General features: G+C 46.1%; 1 protein-coding gene across 2 annotated transcripts in view; it reads right to left on the bottom strand.

The window, feature by feature from the left end:
- Nucleotides 1-4,634: 4,634 nt before the first annotated feature.
- The window catches only part of NIPAL3 (NIPA like domain containing 3), a 32,714-nt gene continuing 17,053 nt past the window's right edge, over nucleotides 4,635-20,295 (bottom strand). For both annotated transcript variants that reach the window (XM_054571729.1, XM_054571730.1), the window contains 5 exons: nucleotides 18,092-18,227; nucleotides 15,974-16,062; nucleotides 13,922-13,985; nucleotides 12,101-12,195; nucleotides 4,635-7,944 (listed from right to left, as the gene is read on the bottom strand). In XM_054571729.1, the coding sequence (XP_054427704.1) occupies nucleotides 7,745-7,944; nucleotides 12,101-12,195; nucleotides 13,922-13,985; nucleotides 15,974-16,062; nucleotides 18,092-18,227 (584 nt within the window). In that variant the 3' untranslated portion in view covers nucleotides 4,635-7,744. The remainder of the gene's footprint in view (nucleotides 7,945-12,100; nucleotides 12,196-13,921; nucleotides 13,986-15,973; nucleotides 16,063-18,091; nucleotides 18,228-20,295) is intronic.

Raw genomic sequence — 20,295 nt, 5'->3', positions numbered from 1 at the left:
GATCCACTTGAAAGCTGTGCCAAGGTTGATAAGTGTTTTGCTGTCCTGGAAAACTCAAGTAGAACCTGTCAGATGATGCTACAGATCTTGAGTAGCTCATCTCTTGCCCTTCAGGAGAATTTCCAGACAGTTGATTTCATTTCAGATTTTGTCATTCTTATTCGAGTAGATTTAAAAGTCAGTACTTTAAAATGTCTGCATTATGTCTGTATTAGGTCTGTGCTGGGGAAGTAACAAAAGTGATAAAAGATCGCCATCTCACATTCATGCGTTGTTCGTGGAATGTAAAAGGAGATGACTGTTTTTGGAAACCGTTTGCCAGTTTATCAAGTTGAACGTACACCTACCCTATGACCCAGAAATTCTACTCCTAGATATATACTCGAGGGAAATTTAAGTAAATGTCCACCAAAATAAAAAAGGTTTGTACAAAGAATCCTTTTTATTCATAATATCCCCAAACTGGAAATATCTCAAGTGTCCACCAAAAAAATAATGGATAAACAAAATATGGTATATTTGAACAATGCAATACTACACAGGCTGGAAGGAGCTGCTCTTTAAATGGTGCAATCCTTGAACTTGTTAGGAGGAGATATTATTTCCTGATTAATTTGAGCTGCAGATGGGCTGAGGAGAATGAGGACCAAATGACCATAATCAGGAAGGAAGGGGTGCAAAGAGAGCCCAGGAGAAAATGGAACATTAAAAATGGGCAGCTGTATGAATAGCCCAGGAATTCAAATTATTTTGATTTTTCTTAACTATCAGTCAGGGTTAAGTTGGGAGACAGGAGTCACACTGGTGATTTGACCAAGCAGAATTTAATATAAAGAATTGTTATCTAGATACGCACAGTTATTAACTAGTAACTGAACAGGTTAAAAAGAACTCTGAGGGACTGTGGAATGGCATTTGCAGAAAACAGCTACCATTCCCAGGAGAAAAGGAACTGAGGGAAGAGGTTGCAGTTATTAAAACTTAAAAGATAAGAGCATATTTAGCCGTAAATATGAATGAAGTATGGATACATGCTATAACTTGAATGAACTGCGAATACAGTATGAAAGGTGAACAAAGCAGACACACAGTACACCTATAATGCGATTCCATTCATATGGAAATCCAAAATAGGGACCTCTGCAGAGACAAAAAGTAGATTAGTGGTTGCCACAGGCCCAGGAGGGTGGGATAGGTAGTGTAACAAAGTGACAGCTAAAGGGTGCAGGGTTTCTTTTTTTAAAAGTTATGGTAAAATATATATAAAAGTTAGCATTTTAACCATTTTTAAGTGTACAATCCAGTGGCATTAAGCACATTTGCACTGATGTGCAAACATTGCCTCCATCCACTCCAGACCTTGTTTCATCTTGCCAAGTTGAAGCTCTGTACCCAATAAACAAAAACTTGCTGTCCCTGACCCTACCCCACCCCACGCCCCTGGCAACCACCATTCTACTTCCTGTCTCTATGAATCTGACCACTTTATGTGCCTCACAGAAATGGAATCATACAGTGTGTATCCTCTTGTGGCTTGCTTTTTCCACTTAGCATAATGTCCTCAAGGTTCACCCATGTTGCAGCTTGTCAGAATTTCCTTCCTTGTAAGGCTGAATAATGTTCCGTTGAGTATATACTGCCTTCTCTTTACCCATGCATTGCTGATAGACATTGAGTTGCTTCTATCTTTTGGTTATTGCAAATAATGCTGCTATGAACACGGGTGTGCAGATATCTGTTCAACTCCCTGCCTTAGATTCTTTTTGTGTATACCCAGAAGCAGCATTTCTGAATCACATGGTAATAATTCTACTTTTAATTTTTTGAGAAATCACCTGATTTCCACAGTGGCTGTATCATTTTGTTACTTTCTTACTAGCAATATTCAAGGACCCCAGTTTCTCCACATCCCCACTGACATTTATTTACCTTTCAGGGTTTCCTTCTGAGGTGATAAAATGTTCTACAGTTGCTTAATGGTGATGGTTGCACATATCCATGAACATACTAGAAACCATTGAAATGTACACTTTAAGTGAGCGAATTGAATGGTATGTGAATTATGTCAATAAAGCTATTAAAAAAAAGAGAGAGGTAAAAGGAGGGCCCCCTGGAGCTGGGCCCAGATCTCTGAGAAGAGGGTGCTAATGTTGGAGGGGGTGCCACGAAGCTGATTGTACAGGAGTTGGAAAGGACTGTACAACTAGGTTCAGCTGCTGCTACCCTACACGGAGAAGGGTGGCTGAGGTGATATGCCAGGAACTGGGAATAGACAGGAAGGAGCCTCCTGCGCACAGGTTCCCAGCAGGGAGCAGCTGGCAGAGCAGAGTTCCAGCTGCAGCATCCCAAAGCCATCCCCCAGAAGGAGAGAAGAGAGCCTAATGACCGGCTGCTTTACTCAGTTCAGGTTGCTATGGCAAAATGTCATAAGCTGGGTGGCTTATCAACAACAGAAATTCATTTCTCAGTTCTGGAGGCCGGAAGTCCAAGCTCGTGGAACCTGCAGGATTGGGTTCTAGTGAGTACCCGTTGCCTGGTTTACCACAGTCTTCTCGTGTATCCTCATGCAGTGGAGAGCCAACTAGCTCTTGGCCTTTTCTAAATAGGGCACTAATCCCATTCTTGGAGGCTCTACCCTCATGATCTCATTTCCTCCCAAAGGCCCCACCTCCTAAAGCCACTGCATAGGGATTAGGGTTTCAACATAGGAATTTTGGAGGCAGGGGACACAAACATTTAGTCCATAGCACTTGCACCCCTTGGCGACTGGGACTTTGTCCTTTAATATGACTAAGACTGGCTTTGTAATCTCAGAGACTTGTCTGCATGGGGGTCTTCAAGAAGATGCCCACAAACTTGGACATAGGTGAAACTTGGAAAAATCCACTCACAAGTAAACAAGATACAAGACTTTGGAATAGTAATCCTCTGTCCCTAAGGTGACCACTGTAGAGCCTCAAGACCCAAGCAAAATGCAGGAAGCTAAAATCTAGGCACTAAGCTCTTGACTTCAGCCTCGTGCCTCTGTGCCTCTTATACAGCTCTCTAGCTTAAAGAGGAAATGTCGATAGCTAGCATTATTGAGACTTTACTATGTGCCAGGCATTGTTCTATATTCAGTCCTTACAACCACCTATGAGCGAGGTAGTATTATCCCAATGTTACACGTGAGCAAACTGAGGCTTGGAGGGGTCATGTATTTCCCCGAGGTTGCGGAGAGATTGAACTCCTGAGTCTGCACTCGTTGTCCTGATGTTGTTACCAAACCAGCGTTACCAAAGATCTCGATGACACTTAAAACCCACCTAAGTGATCAAGCCGGAGATCACAGGGCATGGCTTTGCTACATGTGCGACCACCTGCGTGGGCTTCAAATGCTACCAGCATTCACCTTGATGTTGCCAGTCGTCTGGAGGGCTAGACTGACATCATCTCATAGAGTGTAGGGGGTGCTTGGCGAAGGCCTTAATGAGAATTCTGAAGCTGGAAAAATCTACCATGTGAGATATTTTGTGGCTTCTATAGTGGAGGCTCGAGTCGCTTCAGTCCCTGGAGGGCCACTGAGTTGGGATTTTTTGAGGAAGCAGATGTAAGTCAAGTTCTTCAGGAGACTTGCTCTTTTTGGGCCTGGGGTCAGTCAGATCTGAACTTGCCTGTGCTTGGAGAAACCTGGTGAGGGAGAAGCAGGATGGGTTGCTGGCCCCATGGTGAGACCTACCTGGAGCCAGGGGAGACCCCTGCTTGTGAAAGGCTCCTGGGGTTGGCTTTGCTGGTGGGCTCCCAAGAAGCCATTTCCAGGGGCTACTGAGGGCCTGTTCCATGCTTTGGAGGGGGAGGCCCATGGTCAGGGCTGTTTCCTCTCTAGGACCAGGGAGTGGGAGGTGGGTATGAGTTGGAGGTCCCCAGCAGGGGGCAGCTGACCTCACTGAGTGCTGGCCTCAAAGGGGCTGCTAGAACAGAGGTCATGGCAGATGAGAAAGTCAGAACACAAAGCCCAAGAGATGTTGCAGAGCATCCAGTACACTAGAAACTGTCCCTCAGAATCTCTCAGAGAAGTCGATGTGGGTGGGGGAGAGAATGTCACATTGAAGGGGGTTAATTTCCAGCTCTTAGGCACTTGTGATATAATAATCTGGGTATAAAAAGGAAAAACATTGTTAACCCAAGTCATGGTCTGGTGAGGCCTGTAAGGATGGGTTAAAATTGAAATGCAAATGAGATAAACACATTTATGTAAGTGGGTCTTAGATCAAGCCGTAGGCTTTAGTGAGTTGACTTGAGGTGAATTGCCTCAGAGCTCTGACATGTCTGGTTCTTTTACTTCAAAAGTATCCCAAAGAGCTTTGAACCTTTCTGAATTTAAGAGTCTTCAGTTTTTAAAATGGTAGCAGCAGACTGGAAATGCCCTCAGTGGAGTCTGTTTACTTTCTTTCTTTGAATCACCATGATTTACCTCAATTAGAATGGATTTGGATTGTGGCTGCCATACTCGGCAGCACCGACCCAGAACATTTGTTATCACAGAAAGTTCTATCGGACAGCGCTGCTGTAGATAACTCTAGAAAGCACTAGCCAAATATAAGACTGACACTCAACAGATATCATATGGATTGTTTTAAAATTAAATACCACATCATAATTTTATTTGCACCTAGCACGCACATTTTTTGAAAAATAAGACATGCCATATTAGTCAAGAAGTTAACAAAATATAAGCATCCACACAGAATATATTCCAAGATGACTTCATTTACATAGCTTCTCAAAGAAACACACAAGTAAATTCTTTTTGCTTATCATCCAGTGTTGGACTAGATTTAAAATTCACAAGGCTGCAGGTGGAGGTTCCCCAATGCTACCCTGATGGATGAATTGTATCCACAGAACCATCAAGAGGGCCGGTTTCCATCAGAAAAGTAATGGGATGTCAGTCCCCAACTTCCCTACCCAGCATTCAGTTCTGTGCTGCAAACTCCCTACATGATCTGAAGCTTAATTGGATGGCATTATCAGACCTGCGGCTTCACGGGAGGGGTCAAAGGAAGTGGGGTGGGGGGCTGAACTCTTGTCAAAACCCACAGTACCAGTCTGTGAAGAACTGGTTCTAATCTACGATTAGAGTATCCAGAGTCTCTAGACAAGGGGGACAGAAGGGTAGGGAGAGGAAAACCACAGAACAGCTGAAAAGTTTAAACCCAAGTTTAACTTCATGGCTGCTAGAAAAGAGATGAGGCGTGATGTTTAATGTTGCTTGTAACATTCAACAGGGCTTGGGGATGCCAGAGCCATGAGAAGAAACAAAGATTCAGGGATGTGGGTGGAAAGTTGATGCCATCCTCCCCTGATAGCAGCAAAGCTGGACTTTAATTCCCCGTTTGTGTTCCGTTCTTGCAGGATTGCCACTTGACCTTGAAAAGTGACATTTAGTATCGCTTCAGATCCTTCCTCCAAACTGCATAAGGCCTTGTTTCCAATCAGTGTTGAGCCTGTCATTGCCTTCCTCATGAACCATCAATGACTCCCATGCCTTCTGGGATAACTTTAAACTCCTCCACCAGGCATTCAAGCCTTTTGTAATTCGGCTTCTGATGCTTATTTTTCCAGGCTCACCTCCCACCTACCTGGCTCTCCTTTCCTGTGATCTCCCTCTGTGCCTTTGCAAGTGCTGGCTCCTCTGCCTGGGGCATGGCTGTGGGGGTGACCACCTGACTTTCTATGCTTTGCCCAAAATTTAGGTAGTTTTGCCACTCATTAATGAATGGGACCAAAATCACCTCCATTTTGAATCCCTCCTTCTGAGCTCAAGGCCCAACCTTTAGCAGGATCTCCACAATTGTCATTTTTTGTGGTCCACTATTGCACGCGGCCTGGCCTGCCAGTTTCCCTTACTGGGTATTTGCCTTTCCCCCACTGCTGGCCCAGAAGGCAGGGACCATTCTTACTCTTTTTGCTCACACCTTCCAAATGCTTAACAAATAGGGAATGAATGCCTCATAAATATTGTTGCATTGAGTCCATACTTATCCTAAAGGGAAAAAGGTCCTTCATTGCCTGCTGCCCTCCTAGGCATGTCAGACACAATACAGAAGTGGCTGAGATACAATACAGAAGTGGTTACCACAGGCAACAGTCAGTTTTTGAAGTCAAGGTACTAAATCAGTATTAAGCACAATCCATAAAGGTTAATGATCTATCAACACTGGTCTGTTAACACTGTTATCTTGCCCGTTAGTTGAAGGCTGCAGAGGGAAGCAGTAAGTGTAGCTCTAAGTAGTAATCAATGAATGGAGCACTGCCTCTGATCCTAAGGGGATTGCTCGACCTGCCACACGAACCCCAGGGCAGAAACAAGGAATGGCAATTCCAACTTTCCAGTAGGAGTGGGTCGGCCCCTGAGGGTCTTAAAGCAGACCATTCCAATTGTTGGGCTTTGGAGGTGTGTGATCCTTGGGTTACCTGCCTCAGAATCACCTGCACTGTTAGTTGAGAATGCAGACTCTTGAGCCCTACCCCAGTCCCACTTAATCAGAGTATTTGTGGTTGGGGTATAGGAATCTGCATTTTAAGTAAGTTCCCTAGGGGATCCTTATGTTCATTAAGGTTTGCAAACCTTTACCTGCCATTCTTGAAAACTTACAGTCAGTCTAGGGGAAGAAGGTACACAGCCTGAAAGAAGGCTGTAGCTCCGTTCCTGAGATTGCTCATGTCTCCCAGACAAATGCATGGGAGTGAGGACCCAAACAGTCTCTCCTGACTCCAAGAAAATGAACCAGTAACCCCAGCTTGGTTTGTTGACCTACAGTGAAGAGGATGGTGGGAGGTGAGCAACGCTGTTTCTGAAACGGGCACCCCCAATCTTCCCAGAGGGCACTGGTGTGCAGGAAAATACATGTAATACAGCCAGATTTCCTGGCTATTCTTTTTAAGTGAGGCAATCACCTTTTGTAAGATGGAAAGGGATTCTTCCTCCCTTACAGGCTGAAGTGTAGTAACTCTGCCCCTGTCCTCTTCTCCTCCTTCTTCTCTTTACTTCCTAGTTCCTTTGCGGGTGGGGCAGGGAGCGAAAGCAATCAAATAGTTCACAGAACTAAAACCAAGTTAGTTTGCGGAGTAGATCCACCATAAACACATCAAGCACATTTTCACTGGGAGGGCACAGACAATGGGAAGGCAGAAGTGCATTTCCTACCGGTGAAGGGCAGAATGTCCCACCCATGGCTGGCCCACTAGGCCATGTGAAGGTGGCACAAATGTTATCACAAATATGGAATCACAAGTGAGAGGGATAGAGAACAGGCCTGCACGTGAGGCAGGGAAAGACTCGACTTAAAGGTCTCCAGTCTTTCACTGGACTTGGAGAGGAAGAGCAGAGTCTCTGCCTCGCTTCAGCTCTGAAGGACGTGGCAACCTTTGGTCCGTGGTCGAGGAAGCGCAGTTACCAACCTCAGGGTGATGAAGGCTTTCCAAGTCCCGCGTGGCTGACCAGGCAGAGGCTGAATTCAATACCACCCACCTGGAATGCTGCTTTGGTCCTCTCCCCTCACCCCCAACATTTGAAATTTCCATGACCAAGATAACATATCCTCCACCAGAGACAAAGCCTTTTCAAGATCCCCATCCGTATACTTCATGGTTTAGAAAAATTAGACTTGAAAGACAAGTTTTAGAATTAAGAGTTGGACCACTGTCAGCATGGCTTGAGCAGTTACAAGTGGAGGGGAGGCGAGTCTCCTTCACAGTGGGCTCATTCCTTCTTGGTATGTTCCAGGACTCGGTAGGGAACCCCAGAGGTGCTTCTGGAGCCGTGTTCTTCTTGCATGACAGGCAGTGTGGCAGGAGCATAGAACTCAGAAATGTTGTCATTGTTTTCCAGGGCCCCATAGGAAAAGGAAGCTTTGAGGTCAGGCTGGACTGCTGTCCCCTTGTCATGCATATTCTGCATACCTGAAATGAGAGCCATTTTCCCCGAGTCACTATGTGGTGAGGGGTGCCAACGGAAGCTGCACCTTTCTCTCTCCTGCCACAGACTAATTACAGTGCTCGAGAGATAATCATGTGCACTGTCCATTTCCTCAATGCTTTAGATTGAAAAAAGAACACCCATAAATATACACTAGAAATATTACGGTTGCTAAGCAAGAAGGGACACAACTTCAGGAAATATGCACACAGACTGGCCACTGTCTAGGGGAACCATCAGTTGACCTAGAACAGGGTGGGAATGTCTGTTGGGGCCACAGGGAGAGTGGAACCAGTGCTGTGCTTTGAACATGGTAGATGCCATCACTTTTCTGTTGAATTAAGTCAGGATCCAGAAAACTTCATTAAATTGTTCACAGAAGAGGGTAACTTTTGTGCCATGGACACATCATAGTGACAGGTGCATCATGGCGCTCAGAGGGAGAGTCTGACCTTAACGTTAACACCCCCAATCCACATACAGGGTAAGGTGTAATTTTGCTTTTACTTCTGGGCACATTGATGTTGGATTTCTACTTACATTTGAGAGCAAAGACTGAGTCATTAATTCCTTTAACCTTATGTCACAACTCCCCTAGTCAAGTGGGGACCTGACATTTTCTGAGGCCAAACTCTGACCCTGTAGGGAATTAAGACCCTTCAAATTCTCTGGCCCCTGGGCTGAGTCATAAGAAATTGCATGCAGAATGTTTTCTATGAAAGTGGGATGATGATAAAAACAGCTGACATCTGACTGTTTAATATGCCTTAGACACTGGGCTAAGTCCTTTAAATAGTAATAATAACAACAGCGATAATGATAATAGCTCATGAGTACTGAATGTTTACTTGGTGGTGACACGGTTATAAAATTTTATTTCATTCTATCCTTACAACTACCAATAAGGAAAATGAGGAAGTTGGAGGTCACAAAGCTAGTAAGTGGCAGTGCCAGGATTCATATTCAGATGGTTTAAACTCTGAAGCCCACACTCTTATTTATTTTTAGAGAGAAGGGAAGGGAGGGAGAAAGACAAGGAGAGAAACATGGATCGGTTGCCTCTTGCATGTCCCCTACTGGAGACCTAGCCCGCAACCCAGGCATGTGCCCTGACTGGGAACTGAACCAGTGACTTTTCAATTTGCAAACCAGCACTCAATCCACTGAGCCACAGCAGGCAGGGCTAAAGCCCACACTGTTAACTGGAATGTTATGTGGACCACCCTATATACCTGCCCTTAATCTCCAAAATCCTATGACGGAGATATGCTACTATCCTCATTTGCTGGACAAGAAAACGATTCAGAGAGGTGCAGTAACTTGCCCAAGGTCACACAGCCTGTTTCTTATTCACTCTGCAAATGGGCTGGGAAGACCCAGTGTCTTCCCACATTGCACAAGCCTTAGCTGATGGTCCTTTGCTCTCACATTGCACAAGCCTTAGCTGATGGTCCTTTGAAGGATACAGTTTAGGAGCCTGTGGTTTGAATTTGGGGGAAGATGAAGGGATGCCTACTCCTCAGGGGAGAGAGTTGCCTTACCAGGTGTAGTTTAGCTTTTGGATTTTACCAGTGTTCTCTAGCCAAAGACCACCAGGAACACACCAATAGTCTAGCAAATCTGGATTCACTGACTCACGGCAGTGACCGAGGTGGACACCATGGGGAACTGTGGGCTGCTTCAGTCCGAAGTTAGTAGAAAGGACTTATTACTTGGATTTGTGTTAGGTGATTTTGGGGAGGATTTAAGGAAGCAGGGCTTTGCTTTGGATTAAATGCGGTCAGGAAGCGGGGATGATTTTATAATTGAGGCTCTTAATAACTCTTATCTAAAGGAGAGGAGGCCGGATTGCGGCTAATGCTATGATTGGTGAAGAGCAGCGGTCACTCACATTAGCGGGATGGTCATGCTAGGGGGACGGTCGGGCTTTTCTGCGGTTTGGACAATGTTCATGTGCTGTCTGTGCTCCTGCGTGATCCTGGAGCGGTCCTGTTCGTGTCCGGATCCGTCAGGGTCACAGAGGGGCCTTGTCCAGTGTGGATGTTCTGTGAAATTGTTTGTGTCCCACCAGGGAACACCGAGGCCCAGCTCCTACCATCACGGACTTCTTTCCTCCTTCTCCTTCTTTAGAAGTCTTTCAGGGGCTAGAACTACTTCAAGCCTCTCCAAATTATGATGTAGAGTGAATTTTTGGGATTTGAATGCCTCTTGAACAGCAGGTACTGGTCTCTTGTGAAGACACCACTCTAGGTAGGCCCAAAGCAAGATCCTGATGCTGACCAGGGAAACCAAATAGGTGGGAAAGCCACCCTATGTAGTTTTACTCTGCAAGTTCTACTTGGCATCAGGTCACACAAATGTTTGAAATTTTCAAAGGTTTTTTTTTTTTTTTTAAGCAAAAGGGAAGTGAAACCAAATTTAACCAGGCATCTACCATGTCCCAGACACTGTGCAAGGGGCCTTTGTCATGTCATCCCACCATCCTGAAAGGAGTCCCAATTTACAAATGAGGGTCAGAGGCCCTGGAGGTGCAGGCCCAAGGTCACAGAGCAGGTAGGGGGTAGAGCTGGGATTTGAATCCAGACCACTGGACTCGAAGCCCATGCCCTTCACAGCACGGAACCCGTCTGCTCAGAAGCGTCAGACATATCACAGCAATGGGGCAGAGCCTCCTTTCTTCAATGCCTACTTCCCACTGGTCACAAGGTAAAAAGAGGAAGCAAAGGCCACATCCACACACCAGCCACAGAATGTTGATCTTTAGGACTACCTTAGGTTACCGTCTATTTTCTACCAGGAAATACAGTTGTATATATGTGTATACAAATACTTACATAGATATATACACATACACAATTTATCAAAACACAAACACACAGACACATACACATACTTGCACACACACAGAGTTGACACCTCACCTATCTGGAATTCAGCTATCCAGCGCCCTCATCTATCCGGAACACAGCAGAGAACAAGGAAGTAAGCAAAAGAGGTATCTGAGCAGCCAGGTTAGATGTTTAAAAAGTCCATGCACTAAAGCTCATGCACTTAACTCCTAGGAGAAACCTTAAGGCCCCATATCTCAGAGCTTATGTATTTTAACTTTATGCACAATTCGAACAAGCTGGGTCAAAGGACAGGACTGACACGGAGTTGCTGTGCTGGTAACGGCAGGAATTGCAGGCTGGTCACAGCAACGATGACAGACAACGGCTTAATAGCAAGAGATGAGGAAATGATATGAAGAGTAGACACATAAACTCTGGGGTCATGGGAGGCAGAGGCTCCTCAGCCGGCCCTGAGGACACACCCCCACGTCACAGAGCTCCAGAGGAAGCGGCACTCCGTGCCATCAGTGGCATTGTATTTGGTTCTAATGACCGTCTTGATGAAACGTGGGAGAGAGTTCTATCAAATATATTGAAACTAAAAAGTGTGACTTAAAGGGTGAAAGCTAGTGGCCCTGGCAGCTCAAGAGAATTTAGGGCAGCACACATGGATGGGGCTGGCCCAGCGTTCTAACTTTTCCTATCGGGGTCCTGTTAGGCTGGATGGATGCTCTCCAGTTCTCCACTGGCCCCACCACCCTTTCTGGGCAGCGCTTTGCTGATTACACATTCCTGTTACTGTGAGGCCTTAAGGGCACTCAAGCTTGTGCTTCTCAGCATGAACCCTTAGGTCCCTGGGTAATTAGGCTTTCCAGAACAATCCACTCCTTTGTGGTATAAGGAGTGAGGTTATTGTAGTTGAATTTCATTCATCCCGCTTTCCTTCCCCTCTCTGATCATTCCATTCCAACTAGACAAATGGGTTTTTCCTTTTGCAGGCATGAAGCCTGGTGCTGCAGATCATAATTAATTATATCCAGTGGGAATCAGGATTGTCTTTAAAAGATCCCAAAATAGACATGGGAGCCGGCAAGATGTGCTCAAAACCAACTGAGGATCCTCAGCCATTGCCTCCTTTTTTGCACACTGAGATTAAAAAAATAAAAAACAGAGAGACAGTCACACCATAACAGCACAGCACACCTTCCCTGTACCAAACCCAGCGACCGTTGTCTTTTTTTAAACAGGAAGTAGCAGTCATTCTATATGGGTGAGCTGGCCAGCTGGAGACAAGGGATTTTAACATTACCTGGCATGGCATCCATGGAAATATAGGGCTCAAATGGAATGGCCTTCTTCCTGTTCCGTGTGATTAAGAAGACGCCAAAGAATGCAATGAGGCACCTGAGGGATGGAGATAAGGGAGGAAGAGAAATAAGGCCAGAGTGAGATTGGGAGGGATACTTCCAAACCCAGGTAATGGAAAAACAGTAGGAAGAAGGTTGCAGCTGCGAAGGGGGGTGGTCACTGCTGAGCAGCCCGGAGAGGCTGCTGGGCCTGAGATCAGCGGGGAGCAGACGTGAGATGAATAACAATATCCCCACACGCCCTACACTCTGCACAAGGCTTAATCAGAATAAATTAGACTCTCCCAGGCAAAACTCTAGTGGTTCTTCACTTCCACTTAGCCCATATCTCAGGACCTTGCCTTTAAAAATGTTTGTTTTAATTTAAAAGGTTCTTTATAGCCTAAATTTAATCAATACAGGAATAGAAAAGGTAAAAACTGGAAAGTCCCTGTACTCCTCCAACCTCATTCCCCCAGGGAGGTGTATATTTCTCCAGAGTCTTTTTTGCTTTTTTCATTTCTCTAGAGCTTAGATAAACAAGCACACTTTCTAAAAACTGAGGTATAATTTTCATGCAGTAAAATGCATACCCCCTAATTATAGTTTCATGAGTTTTATCTGTGTGTACACTCGGGTGATTACCGCCAGGCCCACGGAGAAGACACTGCCACCCCCTCCACTCCCGAAGTGTCCTTGGGCTTCATCCCGGTCCCTGCCACGCTCCCCCAGAGGAAACCACCATTGTGACTTCTCTCACCACCAACTCGGTTTGCCTGTCTCTGAACTTCTCACAAGCGACACTGTAGCGTGTTTGACACTTATGGCTAGTTTCTTTCCCCCAACAAATGTTTTTAAGATTCGTTTACTTCATTGTGTGTATTAGTTCATTATTTTTAGTTGTTGTGGTGAATCCATTGTCTGAATAGACCACAATATGTTTTTAACTCTCCTGTTGATAGACATTTGGGTTGTATCCAATTTGCGCATATTATGAATAAAGCTACTATACATATCCATGTATAAGTCATTTTGTCAATATATGTACTCATTTCTTTTGGGAATATATCTAGAGGTGGAATTGTGGGATGGTGGAGTAGACTACACATGAAAAGAAAGAGTAACTTTTCCAGCTGATATATCCATGCCTATAGACTAGCCTCAATTTTTCAAAATGGCATCATGGTACTTTATTATACAAATATACTATAATTTAACCTATTTATACTGCTGGGCATTTAAGCTCCTTCCAATTATTTGCTTATACAATTAATTTTAAAATTAATAAGTAGCCTCATACATGTGTTTTTGTGTCCCATTTCAATTATTCTTCCAAGATAAATGATTAGAAATGAAATGCTACATCAAAAATATGCTCATTTAAAATTTTTATTGATATGGCCAAACTGTCCTCTTCCACATTAAAGAACTTCTCATGGTCTCCTCATCCTCTTGCCAACATGGAATATTATCAATCCTATTAGTTTTTGCAAAATGACGGCATCTCACAGAACTTCAATATGCATTTCTTTGATCTGAGGTCAGATAGGGAGGCCTTTCATGTATGAAAATGTGATTTTTTGAAATGACAAGGAGATTAAAAGCCAAAAGAGAAGAAAGAGGAAGGAAATGAAGGCCTTGGGGGAGTTGAGTGTTCACCTCTTGGGACAAAGCTCCAAACCCAGCTGCTCTACTGCTCTCGAGGACCGCCTGAGAGGGTGAAGCAGTAATGCGGAGAGAGGCACCCTGCCTGGAATGCTCCATGCACGGAGGATGGAACTCACCCTAGGGCAAACATGCAGATGTGCAGCGCGTCCTCTCCGATGAAGTCCAGGTAAAACACTGCGCCTGCAGCAAATAATGGAAAACACGGGTGAGCTGTTGTCAAATCACCTACTTGCCAGTCTGCCTGGGATTTGGCTAAGTGCTCTTCCCTGCAGGAAACCAAAGCAATCAAAAAAATACTGTGATTGCGCCTAGAAAAATATTAGGAGACTGGAATAAAAACCATTTAAGGCAACAGATTGTCTTCTTTCTCCCACTCCTAGGCCCCTCTTACCTCCATCTTTTTTTTTTTTTTTTTACTGATATTATTTATTTATTTTTTAGAGAGAGTGGAAGGGAGAAAGAGAGAGAGGTAGAGAAACATCAATCTTTGAGAGAAACATTGATGGGTTGCCTCTCAGCTGGCAACCCAGGCATGTGCCCTGACTGGGAATTGAACCCACGACCTTTTGGTTCACAGGCCTGTGCTCAGTCCACTGAGCCACATCAGTTGGGGCCCCATCATTTTTTAACTTTTTATTTTGAGTTAATAATAAACTCACAGAAATGTCGAGCTCTCTGTGGAGCATGCCCACAACTTCCCTCTCAGGCATTCATCTTTACTTTTCTCTCTTAAACTCTAAGGGCTCCCATGAGACTTGCAACCAAGGGAGCAATGGGCAGCAGCAGCTGGTCCCTGACTAACCCCCGAACCAGTTCCCAAGGCTGCCTTTTCTCTGACTTTGCAGGCAGTTAACAGCAGCCCCGCCTTGGCTCATTTATTTCCTGTAACGTTTGTACAGAGTCAAAGAAGCCCTGCCTAGGCTCTCTCCTGTCGCTTCTCCTACCCTAACTCCTTCCTTTGTTTCACTGTCCCCAACTTGAACAAACACAATCTCAAAAGAAAAGCCACCACAAAACAAGAATGGTACAGGATTCCCATGTACCCTTCCTCCAGATTCCCCCAATGAAACAATTCTATGAACTAAACTACAGACCGTATACCAGTTTTTACATACTTCTTTTCCCCATCTTTCTTCAGTCAGATAAACACAAGGCTTGGTGATCAAGCTGTCAGAGCTTTCAGATGTCAAGCCTGGGAGTGACATGGGCCTGCCACCCCACCTGCAGCCAGAGGCTGCCTGGACGCAGACTGTATTCCTGAGCTCCTGATTCCCTGCCTGACTTCTAACTTGACTGTGGTGTTTGCTCTTCCTTTCAACTGTGGCTGGACCAAAGTTCTTGACTGTGACTTATCTTCACATTAGGTTAGCTTTCAGGCTGCTCTGGGTCAATGCCCTACTTGATCCCTCGTACTGCTCAGGGCACAGGCTCTGGTAGGCGTGGGCCCTGCTCATTCCTACCTCTGTGGGTGGGACTAGGGCTCCACTTGTCTAACGTGCAGTGTAAGGCAGAAGGCTTCATGGCCAGGCCTTCCTCTAAGGCAGGCACATCAGTTCTTCCTGGACTTTTTTACTCTGAAGATTTTAGTCACCACAGTCACTTCAAAACAAACAAACTCTGACATGCTTGTAGCCTCTAAAGCCACCTCAGAAAGAAAATTTAAAAAAAAATTTAGGGGTGGAGGAGAAGAAAAGGGCAATACAATAATCATAATCACTGATGGAGTTCTTATTATGTTGCAGATGCTTCATATACTCATGATCTCTAAAGTTTATATGGAAGAAATCTGTGGTTACTTGTCCTACGAAGGCTATAAAGTTAGCAGGTGACAGCAAATACTGTTAAAGAAACCATGCATAAGCACTACGAGGTTGTGGACATCTGGATTGTATGTAATTCAATTTCAGGAGGCAGGTGTTATTACTTCTACTTGTGAATGTAGAACTTAGGCACAGAGAGGCTAAGTGATTTGCCCAGAGCCACACAGTGCTGGATCTGTGCTGGAGGCAAACCCAGGTCTCCACGGCTATAACCCTGCACTTTTACCATGCGCGCAGCGAGTCGGTGCAATTGGCTTCTGACCAAGGCAGGGCCTCCTCCCTCCACACTGGCGTACTGTCCCTGCTGCTAAGGTAGAAGACAGAAACCTGGCAATCGGCCACCCTTACCTGCTGTGATGGCGACGGTTGTGGATAGGATGTAGCCCACACTGGCAATCAAAGAGGAGTCATACATCTGTGAGGCTTGACTTAAAAACCTGCAACACAAAAGCACTCTCGTCAGTGGGCTGTGGGGATGCTGGAAAGGCCTAGGTGAAGCGGCTGACGGTAGCCTTGGTTTGACATAGGAAGATGACCCCTGAAGGAACATTCCTTGGGTTCGTGAAGATGCCCTCCTTGTGCCTCTCTAGGTCTGAGGTCGGTGCTTTGCTCCTGTTCTTCCCCAGACTCATAACCTGAGGTCCATCCCCATTCACCGAGCGGGCCGTGCCTTCCTGGCCTCATCCCGTTGACCACATGGTTCTCGTAACTGGAAATGCTTTTCCTAATCATTGTGTCCCCTGAGTCCCCCTCCATGAGAAAGAGCCATCCCTGGTTGCTTAAACACTCCAAGAAACTCTTATTTCACTCATCCATTCTGTCTTGTTAACAATTTTTTAAGTCAAATTTTCTTCTTAATTCAAAAATAACGTGATCACTGTAATATACAGGGATAGGCAAAAGTAGGTTTGCAGTTGTATGTGCAGCAGTTTATTCTTGTATTATTATATCATAACCTGCATGTCTTTTTCCATATGAGCAACTGTAAAACCTCCTTTTGTCCACCCCTGTATATCAGAAAAAGACAGGAAAAACTAGAATTACTCCTATTCTCTCCATCTAGGATAAACACTGCCCTCATCTCAGAATATAGTCTTGGTCCTTTCTCCACGTAGTATTTTAGTTATTACAGTTGCTTACGCTACAACACACTTCCCGCTCAATTGTAATTGTGTCTACCAGGCTTCCCCCCCGCAGGGCTGAGAGCCTTGAGGACAGTCTGTGCGTGTGGAAGGCCCGGCAGAAGCCTGGCCTCCCGTAGGCCCGCAGGGAATGTGTACTGAGTGGGTGGGCGAGAAGCTCTCAGGTGTTGGGCGGGGCATCTGATTCGTCCTTGTAACCCCTGCAGGGCTGGGCACAGAGTCTCGCACTTGGCAGGGGCTCAGTGGGGATGGCTAGAATTGTTGCAGTAGGACAAAGAAGTCATAATCGACGTAGTGATAGTAGTAACAGTCATAAAAGAAGCTGTTATCTACCAGACGTTATCCTGGGGGCTATAGTGAGGGTTTTATGTGATTATTTCAGGTGGGGACTGCTCCTTGCTTTTGTAGACAAAGCACCTGTGTCTTAGAGAAGCAAGAGGAGGTGGTAGAGCAGAGGGGTAAGGGCTGTGGGCTGGGAGTAGGATGTCAAATCTCAGCTGCACCACTTCCTGGCCTTTTAACCCCACTCTGCCGCATAGTTCCTCCCATGCAAAAGGAGGACTGTATCATACACGGGAACGGGGTGTTGTGGGGATGATACGAATTCAAGCTCACGTGGAATCAGAGAGAGCAAAGCCGGCGCACCCTGGGCATCAGTCACTCCCACGGTGCCTCGGGGCCACGCTGGTGGGCACTGACCCTGCGCGGGCCTGCCCAGGTGAATCGGCCACGCGCATCCCACTGACACCTGCGCTTCGCCCTCGGTCCCCACGCAGGGTTGTCCCATTCCCTTCCAGGCCCACTGCTGGGCACCAGGTCTCACATGTGAACAAGCCCAGGCCTGCCCGCAGGACGGCTGGTTTTGACTTAACTCTTGTGCTTAGAGAAGTGATCACCTCGCTCTTCCACTTGGGAAGATTTGGGGGAAGATTTCTTGAGGACAAGAAATGACAACCTTTTGTTTTTCACCTAGTCGACAAAATAGGAGCCTCGTGGGTCTAGAGCAGCTCCAGTGAGAAACGGATGCCGGCCTTGGAGCAGGTGGGAACCGAGGCTGCTTCTGATCATTTCTCACATTCTGAGGCAGAGGGTCAAACCCCTCCACTTCAGGCTTCGTCTTTTAAGCAACAGAGCCCCGGCACATGATAGCTCAGCAAATTAGCAGCTCCGCTCTCTCCACAGCAGGCGCCCAACCCCGGCGGCAGGCTGCATCTGAACGTTCTGTCTTTCTCACTGTTTCAAATACAATGTAATGAGGCCCAGGCCCAGACAACGGAAGAGCCCCATGTGTTGAGGCCCAGCAGGAAAAGAACTTGCAACTCACGCGGCTTGATAGACGGCGGTGGTCACCATGCACACAAACATCACGTAGAAGATGGGGTAGTCGAGCTGCAGGTTCCCCTGGATGGACAAGACAAGCATCCCGGCCACGGCCTTCACCGTCACCACCGTCATCGAGCCTGCAGAGGGCGAACAGGCACGTGGGGGCCTCAGGGACACGGAGGGGGTCAGACCCTGAGAGTCAGTGTGTCACCCCCAAGGGCTGGGTGGAAGGAATGGAGGGGACCCTGGCACAGCCAACGCAGTGATGCTCATGGCGAGGAGACACGGTTTGTCCCGGGTTTCTTAGACTTGCCACTGTTTGTACCACGGTATCAAAAGAAGTGCGGGAGGCAAAGCCCTGACACCTATTTCCAAACGTCACTTCTAGACTCTACCGAGAAAAAGCAGCGAGTTCAGGTCTCCAAACCCCAGCGCGGGGTTCATTTCATCCCCACAACATGTGTGGATGCCTGCAACATGGCGGGCGGGCCAAGCAGTCTTTGGAGAAATGAACTTCTTGAGTATCATTCTCATGTCAATCACAGGAAAAACACGTAATATGTAAAGAGCTCTTTTTTAAAAATGTCACTCAATTGTGTTTCTAAAAAACATTTCTCTGGACAGAGGTCCCCAAGTGTTTTAGAACCCTACTCCTAATGCATATGCACACTCTTCCCATGTATATGTGTTCATGTATTCTAAAATTATAGTCACGCAACACTGTGCTTAAGTGTATGCACATTACGAAACATGTGCAGGAAACACCATGTAAAAGGTGGAGATAAAAATAAATTCTAATATGCTCCTCTCACACACCTGGTGAATCGCCTCGCTCACTTCATCATGAAGACCAACTGCTGGCACGGAAACGACTCTAACCCATCAGATCCTCTCGCTAAGGCAAGAGTTCAAAGAAACCACCCCCAACTGAGGTACAAATGGAGCCCCTCATTCTGGCTGAAATGCTCTGCTTTTCTATTTTCCTCAGCTTCTGCTCATTTTGCCTTCTCCTGCCAAAGGCGCATCACACATGGCGGCTTCTGGTCCCTTTGGCTCTGAAAGCTAGTTTTCAAACAGCAGCAGCCAGTTAAGATAAGCACCTTCATCAGGCCGCCCTTGTTAGTGAGGAGCAGACAGGAGGAGAGTGGCCAATGTGCTTCAGAACCTTCTAGTCTTCCTGCTCAGCAGGAGAAAATGTTTTGGGACCATGATCTTCCAACTCACCTTTAAAACATCACCAAGGGATGGCCCACTGACACACGTTACACAACATGGACGAACCTCCTAAAACATTATACTCAGTGAAAGAAGCCAGTCGCAAAAAGCCACATAGTGTATCATTCCATCTATATGATGCATCCAGAAAGACAAGTCCGTAGAGACAGAAGGTAGATGGGTGGTTGCCAGCGGCCGGGAGGAGGGGGAGATGGGGAGTGACGGCTAATGGGCATGGGGTTTCTCTCTGCATAACAAAAATGTTCTGAAATTTAATCATGACAGTTGCATAACTCTGTGAATACACTAAAGTCCACTAAATTGTATACTTTGAACAGGTGGGTTTTATGGTATGTGAATTCTATCTCAATAAAGCTGTTTTTGAAAAAATCAAAATCATCAACCCTGTCTTACGGCGACCCCTTTCTGCGTGGTTGCTGGCTTGCCGCCGGGGTGGGGGCTCGCTACGGCAAGGACAGAAGAGAAACAACGCGTATCGGGCACTTGTGCTGATCTCACTGAATTCCCCTCTCCCCGGGATCTGGGTGTGCTTGGTGCCCACCGTCACAGGGCAGTGTGGCCTGAACAGGGAGAGAGCTAGACAGCTGCGGGGCTTCATCCTTTCTCCTTCAAAGCTCCATTTAGTAATCAAACACTATGCGGGGTTAGAGCCTCGCCCCAATCTGATTTCGGAACCATTTCCCCCATCCCCCTAAAAGGAAAGGAAAAAAACAGAGATAGCAGAATCAGTTCTTGCCTTTGAATCCAGAATGACTTCCTGAGCTCTGCCTGGTTTTATGTGGACCCTTACGGGCTCAGTTGTTGAAACCTGGCCCACCTCTGACTTCTCTGAAATAACCTCTCCACTCTCACTCTGCCTTTTTCTTCACTGCGTTCATCACTAGCCAAATGCACGTTATTATGTATTTGTCTCCTTGTTTACTGCCATTTCCTCTCTTTAGAATGGAGGTATCTGGGGTTTGTCCATCC

This window comes from Pteronotus mesoamericanus, unplaced genomic scaffold (genome assembly GCF_021234165.1).
Source record: "Pteronotus mesoamericanus isolate MK-2021 breed Mesoamerican mustached bat unplaced genomic scaffold, CSHL_Meso_final contig_221, whole genome shotgun sequence".
Taxonomy (NCBI): Eukaryota; Metazoa; Chordata; class Mammalia; order Chiroptera; family Mormoopidae; genus Pteronotus; species Pteronotus mesoamericanus.
Note: the sequence above shows the minus strand (reverse complement) of the source record. Positions and strands in the feature narration are given on the sequence as shown.